At 61.3% G+C, this 17847-nt stretch overlaps 1 protein-coding gene across 1 annotated transcript in view; it reads left to right on the top strand.

Moving 5' to 3' along the window:
• The first annotated feature begins 653 nt into the window (after positions 1–653).
• PIK3R3 (phosphoinositide-3-kinase regulatory subunit 3) overlaps positions 654–17847 on the top strand; it is a 129099-nt gene continuing 111905 nt past the window's right edge. Inside the window, exons 1-3 of the mRNA XM_019531351.1 lie at positions 654–1024; positions 11247–11333; positions 12893–12970. Coding sequence (XP_019386896.1) covers positions 721–1024; positions 11247–11333; positions 12893–12970 — 469 coding nt within the window. The 5' untranslated portion in view covers positions 654–720. The remainder of the gene's footprint in view (positions 1025–11246; positions 11334–12892; positions 12971–17847) is intronic.

Genomic DNA, 17847 nt, shown 5'->3' with positions numbered 1-17847 from the left:
GCGGCAGTGCGGGAGCGGCCGGGGCCGCGGGTGCGGGAGCGGGTGCGGGAGCCAGCCCCTCCCCGGCCCGCGGGAGCCTCCGCAGGCCGCCCGGGAGCCGGGACGTGGCGCGGTGAGGCGGGCTGCGGGCGCCCTGATGGGGGGGTTAGCCGGGGGGCGTGCGGGTGCGGTGCGTGAGCGAGTGTGTGCACCCGCACGTGAACGTGCGGGTGCGTTTGTGCGTGTGTGCATGCATGAGCAAGTGCGTGTGTTCGTGTGTGCGGGCAGGCGTTGGCTTGCCTGTGGAAATGTGTGCCTGTGCATTTGGGCATGTCTGTGTGTGCGCTTGCCCCCGAAGGCGGGGAAAGGCGGCCCTCCCCCCCCTCCCCCCCACTCCCCCTTCAGCCAGCTAGCTTCCGCTCCCCGGGGCTGGCGAGGAGCTGGCAGGGACTGGGGGGTCCCGGCTGCGCCTGAGCCGGGGGTGCCAGGAGCGCGCCACGCACCCTCCGCCGGAGGCCCCCCTGCCGCGGCTTTCTCGGCGCTCCTGGCTGCAACGGAGCCGGCTCCCGCCAGCCCCCCGGCTCCTGCCTGCTTCTGGGACAGGATGGAGCTGCTGAGCCCCTGACCCAGCTCCTCTCTCGCCCCCGCAGAGACGGGGACCTTGGGGAAGCCAAGACCTTCCCCCGCTCTCCGCACCCTCGATGCCGGCCGAGTGAGGGCCCCAGCCCAGCCCCGCCAGCCATGGCCTCGCAGGATGGGCTGCAGTACCGGGCACTGTACGAGTACCAAAAGGCGCGGGACGAAGACCTGGCGCTGGCCCCCGGGGACCTGCTGACGGTGAGCGTGGCAGGGCTGCCCGAGGGGGACGAGCGGAGCCCCCAGGGCTGGCTCAGCGGCCTCAACGAGCGCACCAAGGAGCGCGGAGACTTCCCAGGCACCTACGTGGAGTACGTGGGGCCCGTCAGGGTCATGGCCATCGCCCCCAAAGCCAGGCCCCGGCCCGTGCCACCCGCCCCACCTGGGGCTCCTGCCGGCCAGCTTCGAGGTAAGTACCTTGGGGTTTGGAGGGAAGCACATGCCAGCCTCGTGCGGAGGAGAAGGGCACTCCTGTCCCCCACAACCTTGGCTCTTGAACCCCTCTAGCTCGGGGCAGGATGCAGCCACACGGCACCATGGCTGTGAGCAGGGAGTGGCGAGGCCTGGGGGTCTCGCGGCAACCCGCTGCCCCAGGTGCCAAAGCAACACCCCCGGCCTTCCGGGGTGCACGGCGTTGTGGCTCTGTCCTGCCGTTCCCCACAGCAGGCGGTGCACACCCCGTGCTCTCCCCGCAAAATGCTCCGCCTGCCCTCCCTTGCTCTGGTACTTGCAGAAGCTCCTCCATGCTTGCGGAGAGACCCAGCCGCAGTTGGGCACCAGGCGTTTGCAAGGACCCTCTTCCAGGCTGGCAGGTGTTGAGAGCAGGGCTCTGGGTATTGGCAGAGATGGGCACGCAGAGAGCCCCCGGTTCGTGCGAGCAGGGTCGGGCTGGGACAAAGGGCGCCGTTCCCTTCCCAGCTGCCGTCCAGGACCCGCCTGCCGCACCGGCCTGTCTCTGCCGGCGCCTGTAATGTCAGTTCCCCCGTGCTGGGGCACGGCTTGATGCTGTACTAGACACGGGACCTGTGTCCCCGTAACAGGGCAGGGCTGCTGGAGCTTTCAGCAAGGTTGCGGCTGGGTCCTGTCTACGCTACTACCGTTCTCTGCAATCGCTGGGCGCGCGGAGCTTGAGTATTGAAGCCAGGAGCCTCCAGTGTCGGTGGGGAGAGAGGAGCAGGATGCAGCATTGCAATTTGTCCCTGGTTGGCTGATGCAAGATGGGGACTTCCCGCTGCTCACATGGCTGCTAAGTCTGCTGCACGGCCTTGCCCTCTGATGCTGCTGGAATGGCTCAGCTGTGTGCCACTGGCCCTATGCTGCCCCCAGGTCTCCCCTGAGCACGGGTGCCGAGAGCCTCTGCAGTGGGAGCTGGGGTGCGGAGAGATGGCATGCACCCAGCTGAAGCGTGGAGGGCAGGTAGCCTGGCACACACTCGTCCACCTGCTTCGTTAGGTGCCATGCGGGCCTCTCATGAGCACCTGGACAAAGGAGAGACCCTTCTCCCCCCGCTGCCATTGATCGCGAGTCAGGAGAACCGCTGACCGCCGGCTGGGGCGATGGAGGCAGCAGCTCGTGGAGGATGTCAGGTCACTTGTCGCCTGCTTCCAACCCAGGCACAAGCCTCCGTCCTGTAGACCCATCTGCACCTCTGTCACCTGCTCAGGCTCGGCCCCTGTTGAATAAATGTGGGCAGAGGGGAAATGCGTTGCTTGAAAGGAGGCAAGTGGAGACTCCTCTCCCAGCGTCCTACGTGATTCTCGACCGAGGTGACTCTGGGGTGCTGGGAGAGCCTCTGAAGGGCGCCGCGGGGGCCCACGCAACCTAAGCACCGGTAGCAAGCACCTATGTGTATTCACAAGAGCAACCCAGAGATTTTAAACAGGAATCCAGAGGGTCAAAACCTGCCGTCTCCTCCCAACCCAAGACTTGCTCTAGCCTTTCACCGCAGCCAAGAGACGAGCGAAAGCAGAGCTGGCATTGTCCAAGGGGGGGTCCTGGAGCCTGACAACATGGAGGCCCGTTTGGTTTGGGATGCCCGGATGGGAAGCTTCCCTCGCTGGGAAATGAAGAGCAGCCTTGGTGGAGGCAGCGGCGGTGGCCAGGAGGAAGCTCGTCTCTGTCTGGAAGAGCCATGCGGGTCCAGGATGGGGCAGCTCGAGGAGGATTTGGGGTGCTGCCCTCCCCTGTTCCGGGCAGAGAGTTAGCAGTGCAAAGTCCTCGCTGTTAGGGGTCGGCGACCTGCAGCCTGGCTCCAGCAACATCCTCCAGACTGAAAAACCAGAGCACTGGGGGCTGGTACTGGGGCAGGGAGCCGGGGCAGCCTTCCTCCAGCTGGAGCTGCTCTGATTTGACCTGTGGCTCCCAAATATTGCCAACCCCATGGCAAGGGCTTTTGTCAGCATGACCGGTCATACTGGCTGGAAATCCCAGCACAGAGCAACCCAAATGATCAGGGGTCAGGAGGCACGACTGATGAGGATGGGCTGGCAGAGCTGCGGTGGTTGGGTCTGGAGAAGGGGAGGCTGAGGAGGATTTGATAATGGCCTTCAACAGCTTGGAAGGCGATTACAGAGAGGACAGAGATGGGGTTTTCACTGTGGCCGCAGGGGACAGGACTAGGAGCAATGGCCTCAAGCTGCAGCAGGGGAAACTAAGGCTGGAGATTGGGAGGGACTTTGTGACTCTGGTCCAGTGCATGGCCCCCCTCAGGCACCTAGAGAGGTGGGGAGTCTCCACCCCAGGCAGTTTTCAAGAGCAGGCTGGACCGACCCATGGCTGGGCTGATCCTGCCTGGAGTGGCGGGCTGCACTCGCTGTGACCTCCTGAGGCCTCTTCCAGCCTGAGATTGCAAAGACCCTATGAAGAGTTATGCTGAGCGTCGGTTGTGGCTTTTAGGGGATGGTTTGCAGGCAGCGCTGCCAGCAGCCCAGGGGCCCGGTCCCCTCCCCACAGCCTGTTGTGGAAAGCAAAGGGCAGGGAGTGCAGCAGCAGGACACATACGGCAGGGGGGCAGGCCTTGACTGGGACTCAACAGGGTCTGGGGCCATTCCTGGCTCTGCCACTGGCGTCCCCATGTGGCCTCGGTCGTGTTACCTCACCTCTCTGTCAAGCTGCAGCCACACCGCTTCCTTCCTCCCGCCCAGCCGGTCGAGGACGCCTGGATGCACGCTCCCGGGGACGCCGGTCCCTGTCAGGAGCTCGCAAGATAAACGGGACTGACGGGATCCCACCTCAAGCGTGGACTCGGAGTCCGTGGTCTCCCTCCCAGCAGGGCTTCTCCTGAGTGCAAACGTGATGCTGAGGTCGCTGTCCCTCAGCCACAGCAGGGCACGGACACAGCCCCGACCCTCGGAAAGCACTCGGACGGCGGAGGCTGCGGGGCCCCACGTCGGCCTCTGGGAGCTCAGCGCTGTTGCTATTTAAACGGGAGATAAGAGCAAGGCCGGCAGCACCGGAGTGGCGGGTGTTTAACGGGCCTCACAGATAATCGGCTCTCTCCTGCTGATCGGGGTCGCTTTGCCACGGAGCTCGTCCCGCTGTCGCCGCTGGGGTTGCGAGCCGTGGTTTGTACAGTGCCTGGCACAGTGCGGCTCGTCTCCCCCGGGGAGCGGCGTGGCAATGTGGCAGCATCGCTGGCTCTGTCGTGTGCCAGCCCGGCGGAGCCAGAAGGGCGCCCTCTCTCCCGGCCAGGTCCTGCGCCGCCTTTGGCCCGCAAACCCTCCGCGCCCCTCATCTCCAGACCCGCCATCGCCGCCGGCATCACCGGTGGCAGCGTGGTCCAGCGGGCTGCGCCCCGGAGGGGAGACGGATGGATATGCCTACGGCTTTCTGCTCCCTGCCAGTCTGCCTGTGCTTGCTCCTCCCTGCCCTGGGCTCTTCTGCCTGATGTGCTGCTCTGCTTTCTGCTCCCTTTTCTCTCGCTCACGGGCAAAGCTCCACGCGCCCTCCCCCTACGCCCCGTCACCAAGACAGTTTGGTTGGAGGATGGAGCGGGCCCAGCCGAGCAGCAGAGCTTCCCACCGTGGCTGGGGGACACGGCTGCTGCTCAGACAGAGATCCTTTCTCCAAGCCCTTGCTGTTAAATAGGCCTCGCACAGGGCAAAGCCCAGGGTAGCAAAAGCTCCTTCCCCAGGGTGAAGGATGCACGAGCTCCTTCCCGTCCACTGACCAGGTTCTTTGGGTAAATGTGGTTTTTTTTTTATTAGGCCAACTAAATGGTTGGAAAAAATGTTCTTTGCAAGCTTTCCTGTCTGCTCGCTTGCTTTTCTCTCGCCGCCCGTGCGAGTCCAGCATCCCCCCGCTCCTCCCATCCCTCTGGGCGCGATGAAGGGAAAGGCCCTGGGACATTTCCGCCTGTCTCCTGGAGAAGCAGAAATGAAAGCCTCTGCGTGCATTTCCCATTGCAGGCCCCTTTTAAGAGTCCCCCTACGCCATGGCCAGTGGGGAGAGGTGATCAATGCCCCATTTAGTCCAAAATAGGAGCTGTGGTCACTACTGCTCGGTCTTCTCCAGCCAGATGAATAAATCGAAAGGATGCAGGGAGTGGAGGAAAGGCCTTGCATTCCCGAGCTTTTCATATCCCCAGCGCAGCGTGGAGTCCACGCAGAGGGGCCCGAGGGTCACCAGGAGGATTGCACCCGGACACGTCCATGGTGGGAGAGGAAGACCCCGATACAGCCAGGCGAGCGTGCCTTCCCAGCGGATTTAGCCAGGCCTGGTCAGGTCCCCAGAGCTTTGCTCTTGATGAGACCCAGGAGAGCTCAGCAATGTGGATGCGGAGGGGGCTGGGCCCTTTCAGCCCTTCCTGCCCCCGCTTTCCTTCCCCCCAGGGGGTTTTATGGAGAAGCCTCTTCCACCCGAAGCCAGCCGCTGCTGCGAGGTCACACTGCCCCGGATGCCTTCCCTTGCTCTGCTGGAGCAAGGGGGTGGATTTTACACAGCTGGCATCCTCCATTCCTGGATTTGCTTCATGGTGTCTGGGCCGCTGGGAGAGGCAGGGGGCTGCGAAGCAGGGGATGCCCCTCGCTGTGTGCGTCTGTGCTGGACGAGGTGGTTCCCTCACTCGCATACCCCTTTGCAGACACGGACTCAGGAGCATCTTCCTCCTCCAGTCCGACCTGGGCTGTGCCAGTGCTGCTCTGGGACTTCAACCCCGAGAGTCCTGGCGGGGGGTCTCGCCCCTCCAGTCAGGGTCAGGCTGATGCCAAAATGGGGGTCAGGAAGGCATTTGACCCCATGCTCAGACTGGGACAAACTGGAGGAGAGGGGTTGCTTTCCTCTGCAGCGGGGCCATGGCCTGCGCCAGGAATCTTTGGAGCAGATATTAACACCCTTTGAAGCAGCAGGAGGTTGGCAGCCGTGGTCCCCCTGCCTTCCTCGTGGCTGGGGCAGGTGTGATGCCCTGCGCTGCGTGACTGGGGTCACTTTGCATTGACAGTGGCTTGGCCTGGCCTGGTTTGGACAGGGCTGATCCTGCCTCGGGCGGGGGTTGGACCGTGGGTGGATCGAGGGTTTTGACAAGTGGGGTGCAAAGGGTGAGGTGCGTGTTCGCATGTAACACAACACACATGTTCCTCCCATAAAAAATAATCTAGCAGCGTTACTAAGGGGCTGGGGGTTGGATTATTCCATTTAAGATTGAAGCAAAAACAAATATAACCTCACTGGAGTGAGTTAAAACAGTCTGCAGGGCTGCGAAATAGGAGCTTTGTGGCCAGGAGCAGCCAACAGGCAGCAGCATGGCAGAACCAGGGCGAGCTTGGTGGGTGGATGGTGAATGACTCTCCAAAAAGGAGAGTCATTCACACCTGTAGAATAAGGAGTTTAATAGGGATCAGGTAGAGGATGATGAGCTATGAAGTCAAGTCACCCCCTCGCTGCTGCCTGGCTAGAAATGCCACGGCCAGGAGGTTGATTTTAAATTTTGGGTGGAGCCGGAAGCAAAGCAGGGTGCAAGTCCACCACTGCACCCCTAATCCGCCCCGGGGTTGGTCTAGACGATTTCTGGAGGGCCCATCTAGCTCGCCGTCTCTCTCATCCAGTGCCCCGTGCCTGGATGCAGGCTGCACTGTCCATCCTCCCCCAGGGCTCGCTGGCCTGGTCTAACAGCCAACCACTGCCGCGGGGCACGGATCCCCCTGCCACTGCCCCACGCTACGCCCTTACCCCCAAATGCAGCTTGCACCGAAAACCGTGCTGCCGCCGAGCGCGGAGATCAGTGGCACAGGGAGAGTCGGCAGAGCTGCGGGCTTGCGGGCAGCAGCACCCCATGAATAGAGCGTGGACTGGTCAGACCTTTGTGACACAAGAAAAGCCTGATATTTTTTTCCATTCCTGTGCCCTGATTTTTTTCCTCCACTGATGCACAGAGCCATAGCTGGGAGCCCAGACTGGCTCACGTGCAGCTTCCCAAGGCCTTACGGACGCATGGAGAGGTGGCGGCAGGCCGAGGGCTGCTCCACTGCCCCGTAAATCAGTGCTAAGCCCCCGGGGCGTCGAGTCCGAGCACAGCAGGGCTGGAAGGGGTCTGCAAGGGTCACTCCTAGTCCAGCCCCCCGAGGCAGGATCAAACCCGTCCCCTCCCAGACCCAGTGCCTCCGCCGGCTCTCCCCCGTTAGACGAGCGCCTCGAACTCAGAAGGAGTCGGCATGTCCTTTGCGTGCTCTTGCCAGAGAGAAACCGTCCCAGTGCTGGGAGGGAGCCAGAGAGAGAGTCAGCGCCGAACTCGTGACGCCTGGGCCAGCGCTTCTGCACAGCCAAGGGGGTAGGGACAGGGCCCTGGATCACAGCAGGTCTGCATTGCTCCCGGGGACAGTCGCCCGAATCCCACACGAGTCAGTGCCTGCGAGAACGGGGGACCTCGGGCCAGCAGAGACCTAGGCCCAGGTGATGGCTGGAATAACTTCCCCTGGCAGCGCTTCAAGGGCTGCTCGGGATCATGCACCCCCGAGCCATAAACACATCACACAGGCCGGTGATTCTCAGCCGGGTGCCACAGCCCCCGGGGTGCCTCGAGATCCATTCAGGGAGCACCACGACGTGTGCAGAGGTGATCCACGGGATAAACCCCGCGATGTCACATAGGAAGCCAGAGCATGCAAACCCCTCGGCCCCGTCGGGGGCTCGCTGAGTTCTCTGCAACAAAAGAGTGGCTCTAGGATTTTTTCCACCATCCAAAAACCGCAAGGGAAAACGGCCAGCATCTTCCCCCCAGTCTAACGCAGCTGAGAAGCGCTGCTGGAGAGGTTGCAGGAGCTGGGACAGGCCTGGCCCCGAGCCGGGCTGGCCAGCAAGAGAGGGAGAGAAAGAGGCCGCGTGCTTTTCCGCTGGGCTGTGGCTCCGAGCGGCCGGGGCGCAGACGTGCTGAGTCAGAAGGCAGTTTTGGGCAGCGAGGGAGGTGCGGCGTGAGGAGCCGACGCTCAGCCTTCGTGCTCGTGGTCCCAGATGCCCCTGTGAACCTCGCCGCTCAGCGCTCGGTGGCTTCCAGCCACGCCTGGAGCGGCTGCCTGTACCCGCAGCCCTTCGAGAGAGAGGCTTTTCTGCAGCCAGGGGCCTCATCCTGTGTCTGCAAACTGGTCCCCCCAAACTGGTCCCCTATCTGCTCAGCTGCAAACTGGTCCTTGCAACTGCAAACTAGACCCCCGCAAGCTGGTCCCCTATCAGGCCAGCTGCAAACTGGTCCTCACAGCTGCAAACAGCTCCCCCCAAACTGGTTTACTATCAGTCTAGCTGCAAACTGGTCCTTGCAGTTGCAAACTGGTCCCCTATCTGCTCAGCTGAAAACTGGCCCCCTATCAGCCTAGCAGCAAACTGGTCCTTGCAACTGCAAACTGGTCCCCACAAATTGTCCCCTATTAGCTCAGCTGCAAATTGATCCTCCCAGCTGCAAACTGGTCCCTTAACAGCCCGGCTCCTGGTCCGCCTTGCTCCTGGCCTCGGCTGACTCCCCGCTGACCTGGTGCTTTCAGCTGGTGTAGCTCTTGGCCCGTCCTGTTTCAAAGCCCAGGGAGGCGGGAGAGTTCAACGCCTGCCCTCGGTTGCTAGTGCATGCTCTGAGGTGCTTGAGGAGGGATACCCCCGCTCTCCCACCCAGGCAGGAAAAAGAGAGGCTGGGACCTAGCCGGGGAGAGGGCTGGCCAGGCCTGGGGTGGGGCCACCGAACCGGGTGGGATTCAGTGCCCGTTTCCATCCCAGCAGCTGGCCCCAGAGCACAGCAGCAGGCGGAAGGAGGCCGAGAGCCTTTGCCAAATGTTAGTCGCACTTGGCAGGTCACACTCCCCGCGCCCTGCCAGGCTGTGAGGTCAGCCGTTGCAAAGGCTGGAGTAGGGGCCTGGATTCTTCAGTTTAAGACTGAAGCAAAAACAAATATAACTTCATTGCAGGGAGGTAAACGCCATCTGTGGGGCTGCGAAATAGGAGCTTCGTGACCAGGAGCAGCCAACAGGCAGCGGCATGGCAGAGCCAGGGCGAGCTTGTTGGGTGGCACATGGAGACCATGAAAAAGAAGAGGGATAAATTGCTTAGTAGGGATCAGGTAGAAGATAATAACCGATGAAGTCGAGTGAGTCTCTCATTGCTGCCTGGCTAGAAATGCGACGGTGGGGGGTAGGAAGGGAGCCCGGGCCTGTGCCTGGGCTCTGGGTTCATGGAGGAGTGGAGGAGCCTTAGAAAAGGCTTGGAGAAAGGCAGCCAACACGATGGGGGGCTGGTGCTGGACCCGGAGAGACTAAACACGCTTAGGGCTCTTGTGTCAGGAAAGGAGGGGGCTGGGGGGAGGTCTATAAAATTGCCAAGGGGGTGGACACGGGGAGCAGGGGCCTGTTGTTCACCAAGTCCCGGAGCACTAGAAAGAGGGGGCACCGCTGAAATTAGCAGGTGACAGGCTTAAAACGAACAAGAAAGGACTTTTTACTGCAAAGCGGAGTTAACTGGTGGAACTCATTGCCCCAGGAGGTGTGGGATCTCACTGTTTTTGTGTGCATGTCCCCTCTGGGCCCGGTCCCCGGGGGCTCGGGGTGTGTCAGGCTGAGCCGGCAAGGCCCGACTCTGATTCAAGCTGCAGCCCCTCAGGCCGGTAGCGCTGGAGGTCTCTGCATTGGTACGTAGCTTGTAGCCACTGCCAGCGGCACCGCATCCAGCTGTGACGGGCACACGGCGAATGGGGCTGCCGGCGAGTGGGCGATGGGGGCTGGCTGTCTTGCCCCCGGGGCTGTGCTAGCGCAGGGTGGGCAGAAATCTGCACGATGTGTCAGCTTGCGCAGCTAATGCACAGGGAGAGCAGCGTGTCCGCACACCGAGGGGTAACAGGCTCTATATCCCATGGCAGTGGCCTTGGGCAGGATGATGAAGCCCCCAGGCTCTGCCCCCCCATGCCCCTAGAATAACTTGCTAGGAGCTGGCCGCAGCCGCGGCTGTGGGGAGCAGCTGGAAAGGGTCCGGTCCCCCCGGCTGGGAACTTGCTGGCTCTTCTTTCAACTCGGGATACTAAGTGAAACCAGGTTTAGCTTCCCTGTCTGGGCCAGGCCCTGCGTCAGCGCACAGCCCTTCCTGCCAGGAGAAACTCAAGCCGTCCGGCGGCGGAGAGACAAGTCCCTTTCCTTGCCACGCAGAACCCAGGGTGTTCCCGGGGCGGCTCGGGGCGGTGCTGGGAGAGTCCAGGGAGCAGAGGGGGTAGTGGGGCCCGCTGGGTGTTCCCCCAGGGGAGCCCCCCCCGGCTGGGCAGCCTCTGCAAAGCAGCTTTGGGCAGAGCAGGAATCCAAGGGGGGTGCAGACGCACCACTGCACCCGCCTGGACCCACCCCTGCGCACCGGGGGTGGAGACTCTCTGTCAGTCTCCTCGGCCGTGCAGGCTGGATGAGTGCTCCGTGCCCAGATCAGGCCCACGGGCCCCCCTCCACGTGACGGACCCTCTGCATGTGGCATCTCCTCTGCGGAGAGTTGCGTTCGGACTTGTAAAGCCAGGCCCAGAGATCTTTGGGGGATCTCTTATTGCACCAAGTGCTGGGCTGATGCAGGGCCAGGCATGCACGGCATTGTCCGCCGGGTCGTTTGGGGACGGAGTGGCGGTGGGTGGGCCGGACAGAGCAGCCTCTCGGGAGGGGGTCTGTGATGTCCGGGAGAGGTGCATCCCTGCATTAGTGCCCCTGTGGAGCCCGGGCAATGCCAAGACCTTGGTGCACGCTTAGCACATGTCGGGAGTGCAGCACAGACCCATTCGCAGTGATGAAGTGCAAGGTCCAGACACCGAGACTGAGCTCCCGGGCATGCGGAGAGGGTCCAGCAAGGAGGACCATTACAGTGGATGCAGCATAGGCAGCCTCTTTCTGCTCCTGGCAGGTTGCCTCCGTGGCAGCAGTGGGCGAGGGGCTGGCCTGCCGCGAGACTGCCTGGCCTGAATGGGCCCCTGCCGAGAGCATCTCCCACGGCATGGCCACCCCAGCCGTCCAGGGAGGCTGTGGGGGGTCTCAGGCTGCTTGCAGGGGCTGGACCGACCTCAGGGGAGGGGTTCAGGACCAAGACGGGCGGTCTGGGAGGTCCAGCCAAGGAGGTCTGGATCTCTGCCCCAAACCCAGCTGCTTTGCACTGCCCTCCGCCTCCTTCACTCACCCCCTCTTGTCCTGTCTCCCCTGCAGGCCCCGTGGAGGCCGCGGAGCACACATCTCTCCCCGAGCAAGCCCCTGTGGCCATCAGGAGGCTCCTGGAAGCTTTGGAGAAACAAGGTAGGTCGTGCCGCGCGTTGCAACCCCCTCCCCGGCACGACCCGTCCGTGCTCCAGGACACCCGGGATTTGCTAATGACCGGCAGGCAGAACGACGGGGTCTGCAGCCGGCCCAGACACCTGGCGCCAGCGCCCACTGAGCCGGTCCACGGGCGCGGGTGGGAAACGGAGGTGCCCACGCCAGACATGCTTGAGGCTTGCTTGTCAGCCCAGCGCTGCGCTGTCCCGGCTGGACCCGGCTTGGGCCTGGCCCCCAGCGCCACCCCTAGTCTGGGCGCCTCGTACGGGGCACCCGGCACTGGCTTGGCCAGGGGAGGGGGCAGTTTTCCGCGCTCTCGGGTCACGGGGATGCTGCTGGGAGGGGGGCCACTGTCCCGGCGGACCCTCTTGCTGCGGGGAGCCACGGGGTCTCTGCAGCGGGGCGCTGTGCTCGCACACCTGCACGGGCATGACACACGTGCACGGCACACACAATTAGGTACTGCTGCATCTCGCTGGCAGAGGGCATCACTCACAGGCACCTGCGCGCACACATGCACACGCACAATGGGCCGTGCTAAATCTCGAGCAGGGACACCAGGCGCACACAGGCACACGTGCCCAACATGCATGTGCAGCACACACAAATTAGGTCGTGCCACATCGATCTCCAGCAGAGGGCACCTCTCTTTCTCTGTCACACACGCACATATACAATCAATCACACTTGCACCTTCAGGCAGTGCTGAATCCCTTCAGCAGAGGGCACCACTTACGCACGCATGCACGCACGCACACACACATACAGTCATACTTGTGCATGTGCACATGCACATTCAGAGGCAGTGCTGAATCTCTCCAGCTAAAGCCCCTCTCCAAACACACACAATCACAGTTGTGCATGTGTGTGCGCACACGCACACACACCAGCACATACATAAATGCATATGCGTACACAATAGGCAGTGCTGAATCTCTCCAGCAGAGGGCACTGCGCACCCACACATATGCACACACACAAACATGGGTGCATGTGCCTGCACACACACAATAGGTCGTGCTGAATCTCTTCAACAGGCAGCACACACACAAACATACACACAGCCACACTCGTTTGTGCGTGAACACACGCATACACTTACACGTGTACGCACACACAGTTAGGCAGCGGTGAATCTCTCCACCAGAGAGCGCACACACACACCAATGCATGCACACATGCACATACACAATATGTAGTGCTGAATCTCTTCAGCAGGGGCCACAACACACACGTGCATGTATGGGCAGGGTACCTGTACGCACACACACAACATTGGGCAGTGCTGTATCTGTCCAGCAGCAGACACCACTCTCACAAGCTCGCACACTCACAAAACGGGAAGTGCTGATCTCTCCGGCAGGGGGCGCCCCACCCCCACCCAGACACACACACAATTGCACACACCCGACTCTCACGGCTCTTGGGAGGGGCAGGGACCCCCAAAGCGAGAGCCCCCCTGTGCTCAGCCCGGGGCCAGTCCTGCTGCGTGCAAGGGCGGGGGCACGAGGCTGACGCTCTGCTCCCGGCTCTCCCCCAAGGTGTCGAGAGCGAGGCCCTGTACCGATCCCTGCCTGGCGCTGCCGGCCACCCCGAGCTCCGGCAGGCCCTGCTGATGGGTAAGTCGCCATTGCGTGTGGGGGCACACGCATGACACACAGAAGCACCTGCACACATGTGACACACTTGGGATTTCCCCCCTTATTTCCACCTGTGTGAGTCCAGCGGTACCAGGTACTGGGTGCGGGGGGACACCTGCCCTTTATCCCCCCGCCCCAGATACCTTCTGCCCCCAGCTCCATCCTTGCCCCTTGGCGGGACCCTGAAACCAGCCGTGATGCCACGGCCCCCCCAGATCCATACACCAGCCAGCGAGCCTGCGGACCAGGCTGGGGAGGGGGTGGCGGGTTCGTCTCCCGTTCCTTCGGGGAGGCGAGGATAGGACCGTGGCCAAGTAGGGGCTGGGAGCTGGCGGTACCGGGGTGCAATTCAGCCCATCTGGGCATATGCAGGGGATGAGGGAGTCCTTCACCTGTGCCCATTACCCAGGTGACAGCACTGTGGCACCAGCCAGCACCCAGCCCCAGGCACCCCCGGCTGAGTCTGGTATGCAGGGGGTGGTGGTGCTTGCACCTGGGTCCCGCCGGGAGCCGAGAGGATGTGGCCAAGGGGGATCCAGCCGCCACGTGCCTCATGGCACGGCCCCCCCGGCCGTGTTGCCATGGCAGGGAGCCAGATGGAAGAGCTATATAAAGCAGCATGAGCTCATCGCGGCTGGGAACCAGGTCCCGGGGGTGGCGTGGGGGCCCGGGAGAGCCTCACGTGTCGTGGCAGTGAGGGGGGAGAGGAGCGGGGGTGTCTGGTGTGGGAGGTCAGGAATAGGGACCTGTGCCACAGGAGGGTTTTGCACCTCTCTGCTTGGCTCCTGCACCTGTGTGCTAGCCCAGGTGTGTGCATGTGTGCCTGTGCATGTGTGTGTGCATGCATGTGCGTGTGCATTCATCCCTGCTTGGACCAAAGAATTGCAAAGGAAATAAGGAGAAAGGATGGAGATAAAGTGCATCATATATTTTCCCCTGGGCACTGAGACAAGCGTGTGTCTCTGAGCTGCGTTTTAGCCATGGTACTAGGCAGGCGGGGATGGGGGCAGCGGGATCCGGGAGAGTCCCCTGTGTGCACTGGTCCCCAGCCCAGTCCAAGCAGGACCAGGCCCTACCGGGGCTCCAGGCAGCACTGTCCAGGGAAGGATGCTAAGAGAGCCCAGCTCCCAAGGGAGCAATGTGCTGTGTGGGTCTCTTCTCCAGCACGAAAATCAGAGCTTCATAGACAACGAGGGTGGAAGGGAGCTCAGGAGGTCACATCCAGTCTGGCCCCCTGCTCCAAGCAGGACCAGCCCCAACTACATCATCCCAGCCAGGGCTTTGTCTACCTGGGACTTAAACACCTCCAGGGATGGAGACTCCACCACCAACCTGTTCCAGTGCTTTAATACCCAGAAGGTATTTCCTACCATCAAACCTAAACTTCACAAACTACCCTCTTTCTGACCAAATACCCGCTTTCTGGGGCTGGTGTGAGCTACATCAGCTAGCCCAGGCTAGAGGGTGCGTCTTGTCCCTCTGCTCAGGTCAAATCAGCGCTGCATTTGGAGGTCAGGAAGGAATCAGACCCCATGCTCAGACTGGTATGGACTGGGGGGGCTGTCCTCTGTGGCGGGGGCACAGCCTCTGCCTGGGCTCTCTCGAGTGTCTACTAATCCCCTTTGCAGCAGCAAGACGTTGGCTGTCGCAGTCCCCCGCCTTCCCCGCGGCAGGTTCGGGTGCGATGCCTGGTGCTGTGTCAGGGTTGACTTTAGTTTTGCTTAGAGGTTGGATAATCCAAGAGCTCCCAGCTGTCGGGGCCGATCCCTCTGATCGTGACTCACAGGTCCTCTCATGCCGGAGGGGAGCCGCGGCGGCTGGAGGGGGCGGCTGGGGTCCATAAAGGTTGCCAAGCTATTCCTGCCGCCGCAAGGGTGCGGGGGTGCCCATGCCTGGCGGGGGGCAGAGCCATCAGCTGGCAGTGAATCATGCTTTCTGGGGGCAGCTGAACAGAGCTGCAAAGTTGAATGGTCCAAAGGGGTGCAGAGTCTGCACCCCGTTTCTCCCCCATCCTGCGGCATGGCTCATCAGCGCCGGGTCCTGTGCACGGATGAAATGTAGCCTGCTCCCGGGTCCCGGGGGACGAATGCATTTGCAGGCAGGAGAAGGGCTGGTGTTAGGGGAGCCCCGGGGAGGGAGCATGTCTGAATCCCCACTCCTGACAGCAGATCTCCTGTTATTAGCCCTTGGGTGGGAGGAAGCATGGGCGAGGGGACACAAGCCCCCGGGATGGGGGTTGCACCCATCTTTGCAGAGCAGACACTGCAGCCCAGGACCTTGCTGGGGTCTTTGTGCTTCTGCTGCCTTGCTCTCCCCACTGCGCCTGGCAGGGCTGGTGTGCTCGGGACTGTGGCACTGGGGTGTCACATTCGCAGGACACGGCCTTGGAGAGCACAGAGCCGCTGGGCCACGAAGCAGTGACCTGCTGTGCCGGACTGGGTTGCAGCATCCCCACCCCCTCCGCGCTTAGCCCGCGACTGGCCCTAGTGACCCCTCTGCGCAGCGGGTCAAGTGCACTGTGCCTTGGTTTCCCAGGGGGGTCCCAGGGCTTTCAGGTCTTGCTAAGCAGGAAACGGGGGATTTTTTTTCCCAGGAAATACCAGCTGTTTTCTGAAAACTGGACTCTCCCGCAGCCTCTGGCCCCCAGGAACCTGTATTGTGTTGCCCCCTGCCACTAGATTTGGGGCTGAAAACTGGGTTTCCTAGAGAGAAAAACCTAAGGTTGTTGAGAACAGGCCCTCTGCCCTGAACTTCCAGGGGGAGGAAGTTTCTATGGAAAAGCTTTGACCTGCCTGATCCACACAGGCCAGTTGGGGCACTTGTACACGGGACGAGTTGTCCATGTACACGTTACGAACCTAGGAAGGAGCTTGGAGAGGGGTCACCATGCCCAGGGCCCTGCCGAAGGGTAAGGCCACGGCCTGGCAGAGATAGGCAAGTATCTCTTGAGCGGGTAGATGCTGCCTTTGGTCCCAGCAGAGCCGCCCAGCATGGAGCACGTATCAGTGGCCCAGGATTGGTGCCTGAATGCAGCCTAAATGATACCGATGCACCACGAAAGCCAGGAGGGCTCTGTCCCTCCCGTATATCCCATCGCCGCTGTCTCGCGCCCTGCCTCGCTGGGGGAACAGAGGGGAAGGATCGCTCCCCTCCGTCCTCGTGCGACCCCCCCTCCCCTGGAAACCGTCTCCCGAAAGGGATAATCTTCTCGCCGGCATCGATGTGGGTGATTTCCCCGCTGCCTCTGCTTGAAGCGCAGTGGCTCAGCCAGTCGGGGAAGATGATGGGGTGCAGACAGGGCGGCAGCAGAACAATTTGGCCTGTCACAACGCAGAGGCGAGCTTTCTGATTGCTGTCATCAACAGCTTACGGCAATTACCCCGACAATAGAGGGCTAATGCTCCTCCACAATAGGCTGCCAGGAGGAGCAACGCAAGGAGCTTGGAGTTAGCACTGCGAGTGGGGGGAGGAAGGGCGCACGCCGGCATCCAGATCCTTGCAGACGGGGGAAGCCGGCCCATTGCAGCATCCCGGGGGCTGCTGGTTTTGGCATGGAGTATCACGGGTCAAGACGAAGCTGCAAAACCACGTTTGGCTCCCAAGAGCCAACCTCCAGCTCCACCTTCTCCCCCACAGCCTTTGCCGGGGAAGGGTCTTTAAATGGCAGGTATTTGGGCAGACTATGGTACAGCAACACCGTGGGTGGCTGCAACCTGTCGCTTGCCTTCAGTGGACACTTGGAGCTTCATGGAAGCAGCAGAGGACTGGGCTGGGGCTCGCCTACGGCACCATCAGTCCGGCAGAGGAGACTCTTCTGCAATTAGCAGTACGGAGGCTAGGGCAAGCGTTTAGCAGCTCTGTTGCCCCATGGAGATATGGGCAAGAGCAGACCTCCAAAGGTCACATCTAGTCCGAGCCCTCAGCTGCGTGGCACCATCTGAGCTAAGGCACATTTTGGGTTGGAAAAATGTTTGTGCTGGGAAAAGTTCCATCAAAATGCAAGACTTTTTGCAGGAAGCAAAGTGAAGGCCATGAAAAATACAGGCTTGGATCAAAATGAAACAATATTTTCATGGAGTTTCGGCTTCAAATTGGTCCTTTCAGGTGTTGGAAGCAGCCGTGTCCTGGTTTTCCACATTCAGTTTGGGGATGTTTGGATTCTCCACTCTTTGCCTGGGTCCTTTTTTTCCACCAAGGAAAGAAGTAGAAGTTAAAAAGCAAGCAAATGAAGATAAATCCTCCTTTCCCAATTTTTACCCTTGTTTTCCAACTGGAAAATGCTGAAATGTCAATCTAGGAGAAATAAAAGTTGGCCTCTCCCAGTACAACAGAAATGTGCATTTCAAAAAGTCCTTTGGAAAGGAAAGGCAATGGGAACATTTATTTGAAAGCCTGCGAGAGGCAGACACGTGGCTAGGAGGCTGGGAAGTGCCCAAAGTGGGCAGGATCTTCGCTTTCTTTGAGTCCTGCTCACCCAAGAGTTGCCGGCCAGGGGATTATTCTCCATGCTGTGGATGTCTCTCTTAGTGTCATCAGCAAATGTGAGCAGGTGCTTTATACCCCCTCGTCCAAGCCGCTGATGAAGATGTTGAGCAGTGCAGGCCTGAGGACCGAGCCTGGGGGACCCCACTGCCCACGTCCCTCCGGGCCGAACGTGCCCCGCCACCACCGCTCTCTGGGTGCGGCCCTCCCGCCGGTTGGCGACACATCTGGCTGTGTGGGTGTCGACACCACAGCCCCCGGTTTCTTAATGAGAACGGGGTGAGAGACAGTGTTGAAGGCCTCCGAAAGTCCGGGAAGACGATGTCCACTGCTACCCCTGCGGCTAAGGATTTGGTGACCTGGTCGTAGAGGCC

Source organism: Crocodylus porosus, unplaced genomic scaffold, assembly GCF_001723895.1.
Source record: "Crocodylus porosus isolate Cpor-Errol unplaced genomic scaffold, CroPor_comp1, whole genome shotgun sequence".
NCBI lineage: Eukaryota > Metazoa > Chordata > Crocodylia > Crocodylidae > Crocodylus > Crocodylus porosus.
The sequence above is the reverse complement of the archived record's forward strand: the minus strand, read 5'-3'. Positions and strand labels throughout refer to the sequence as shown.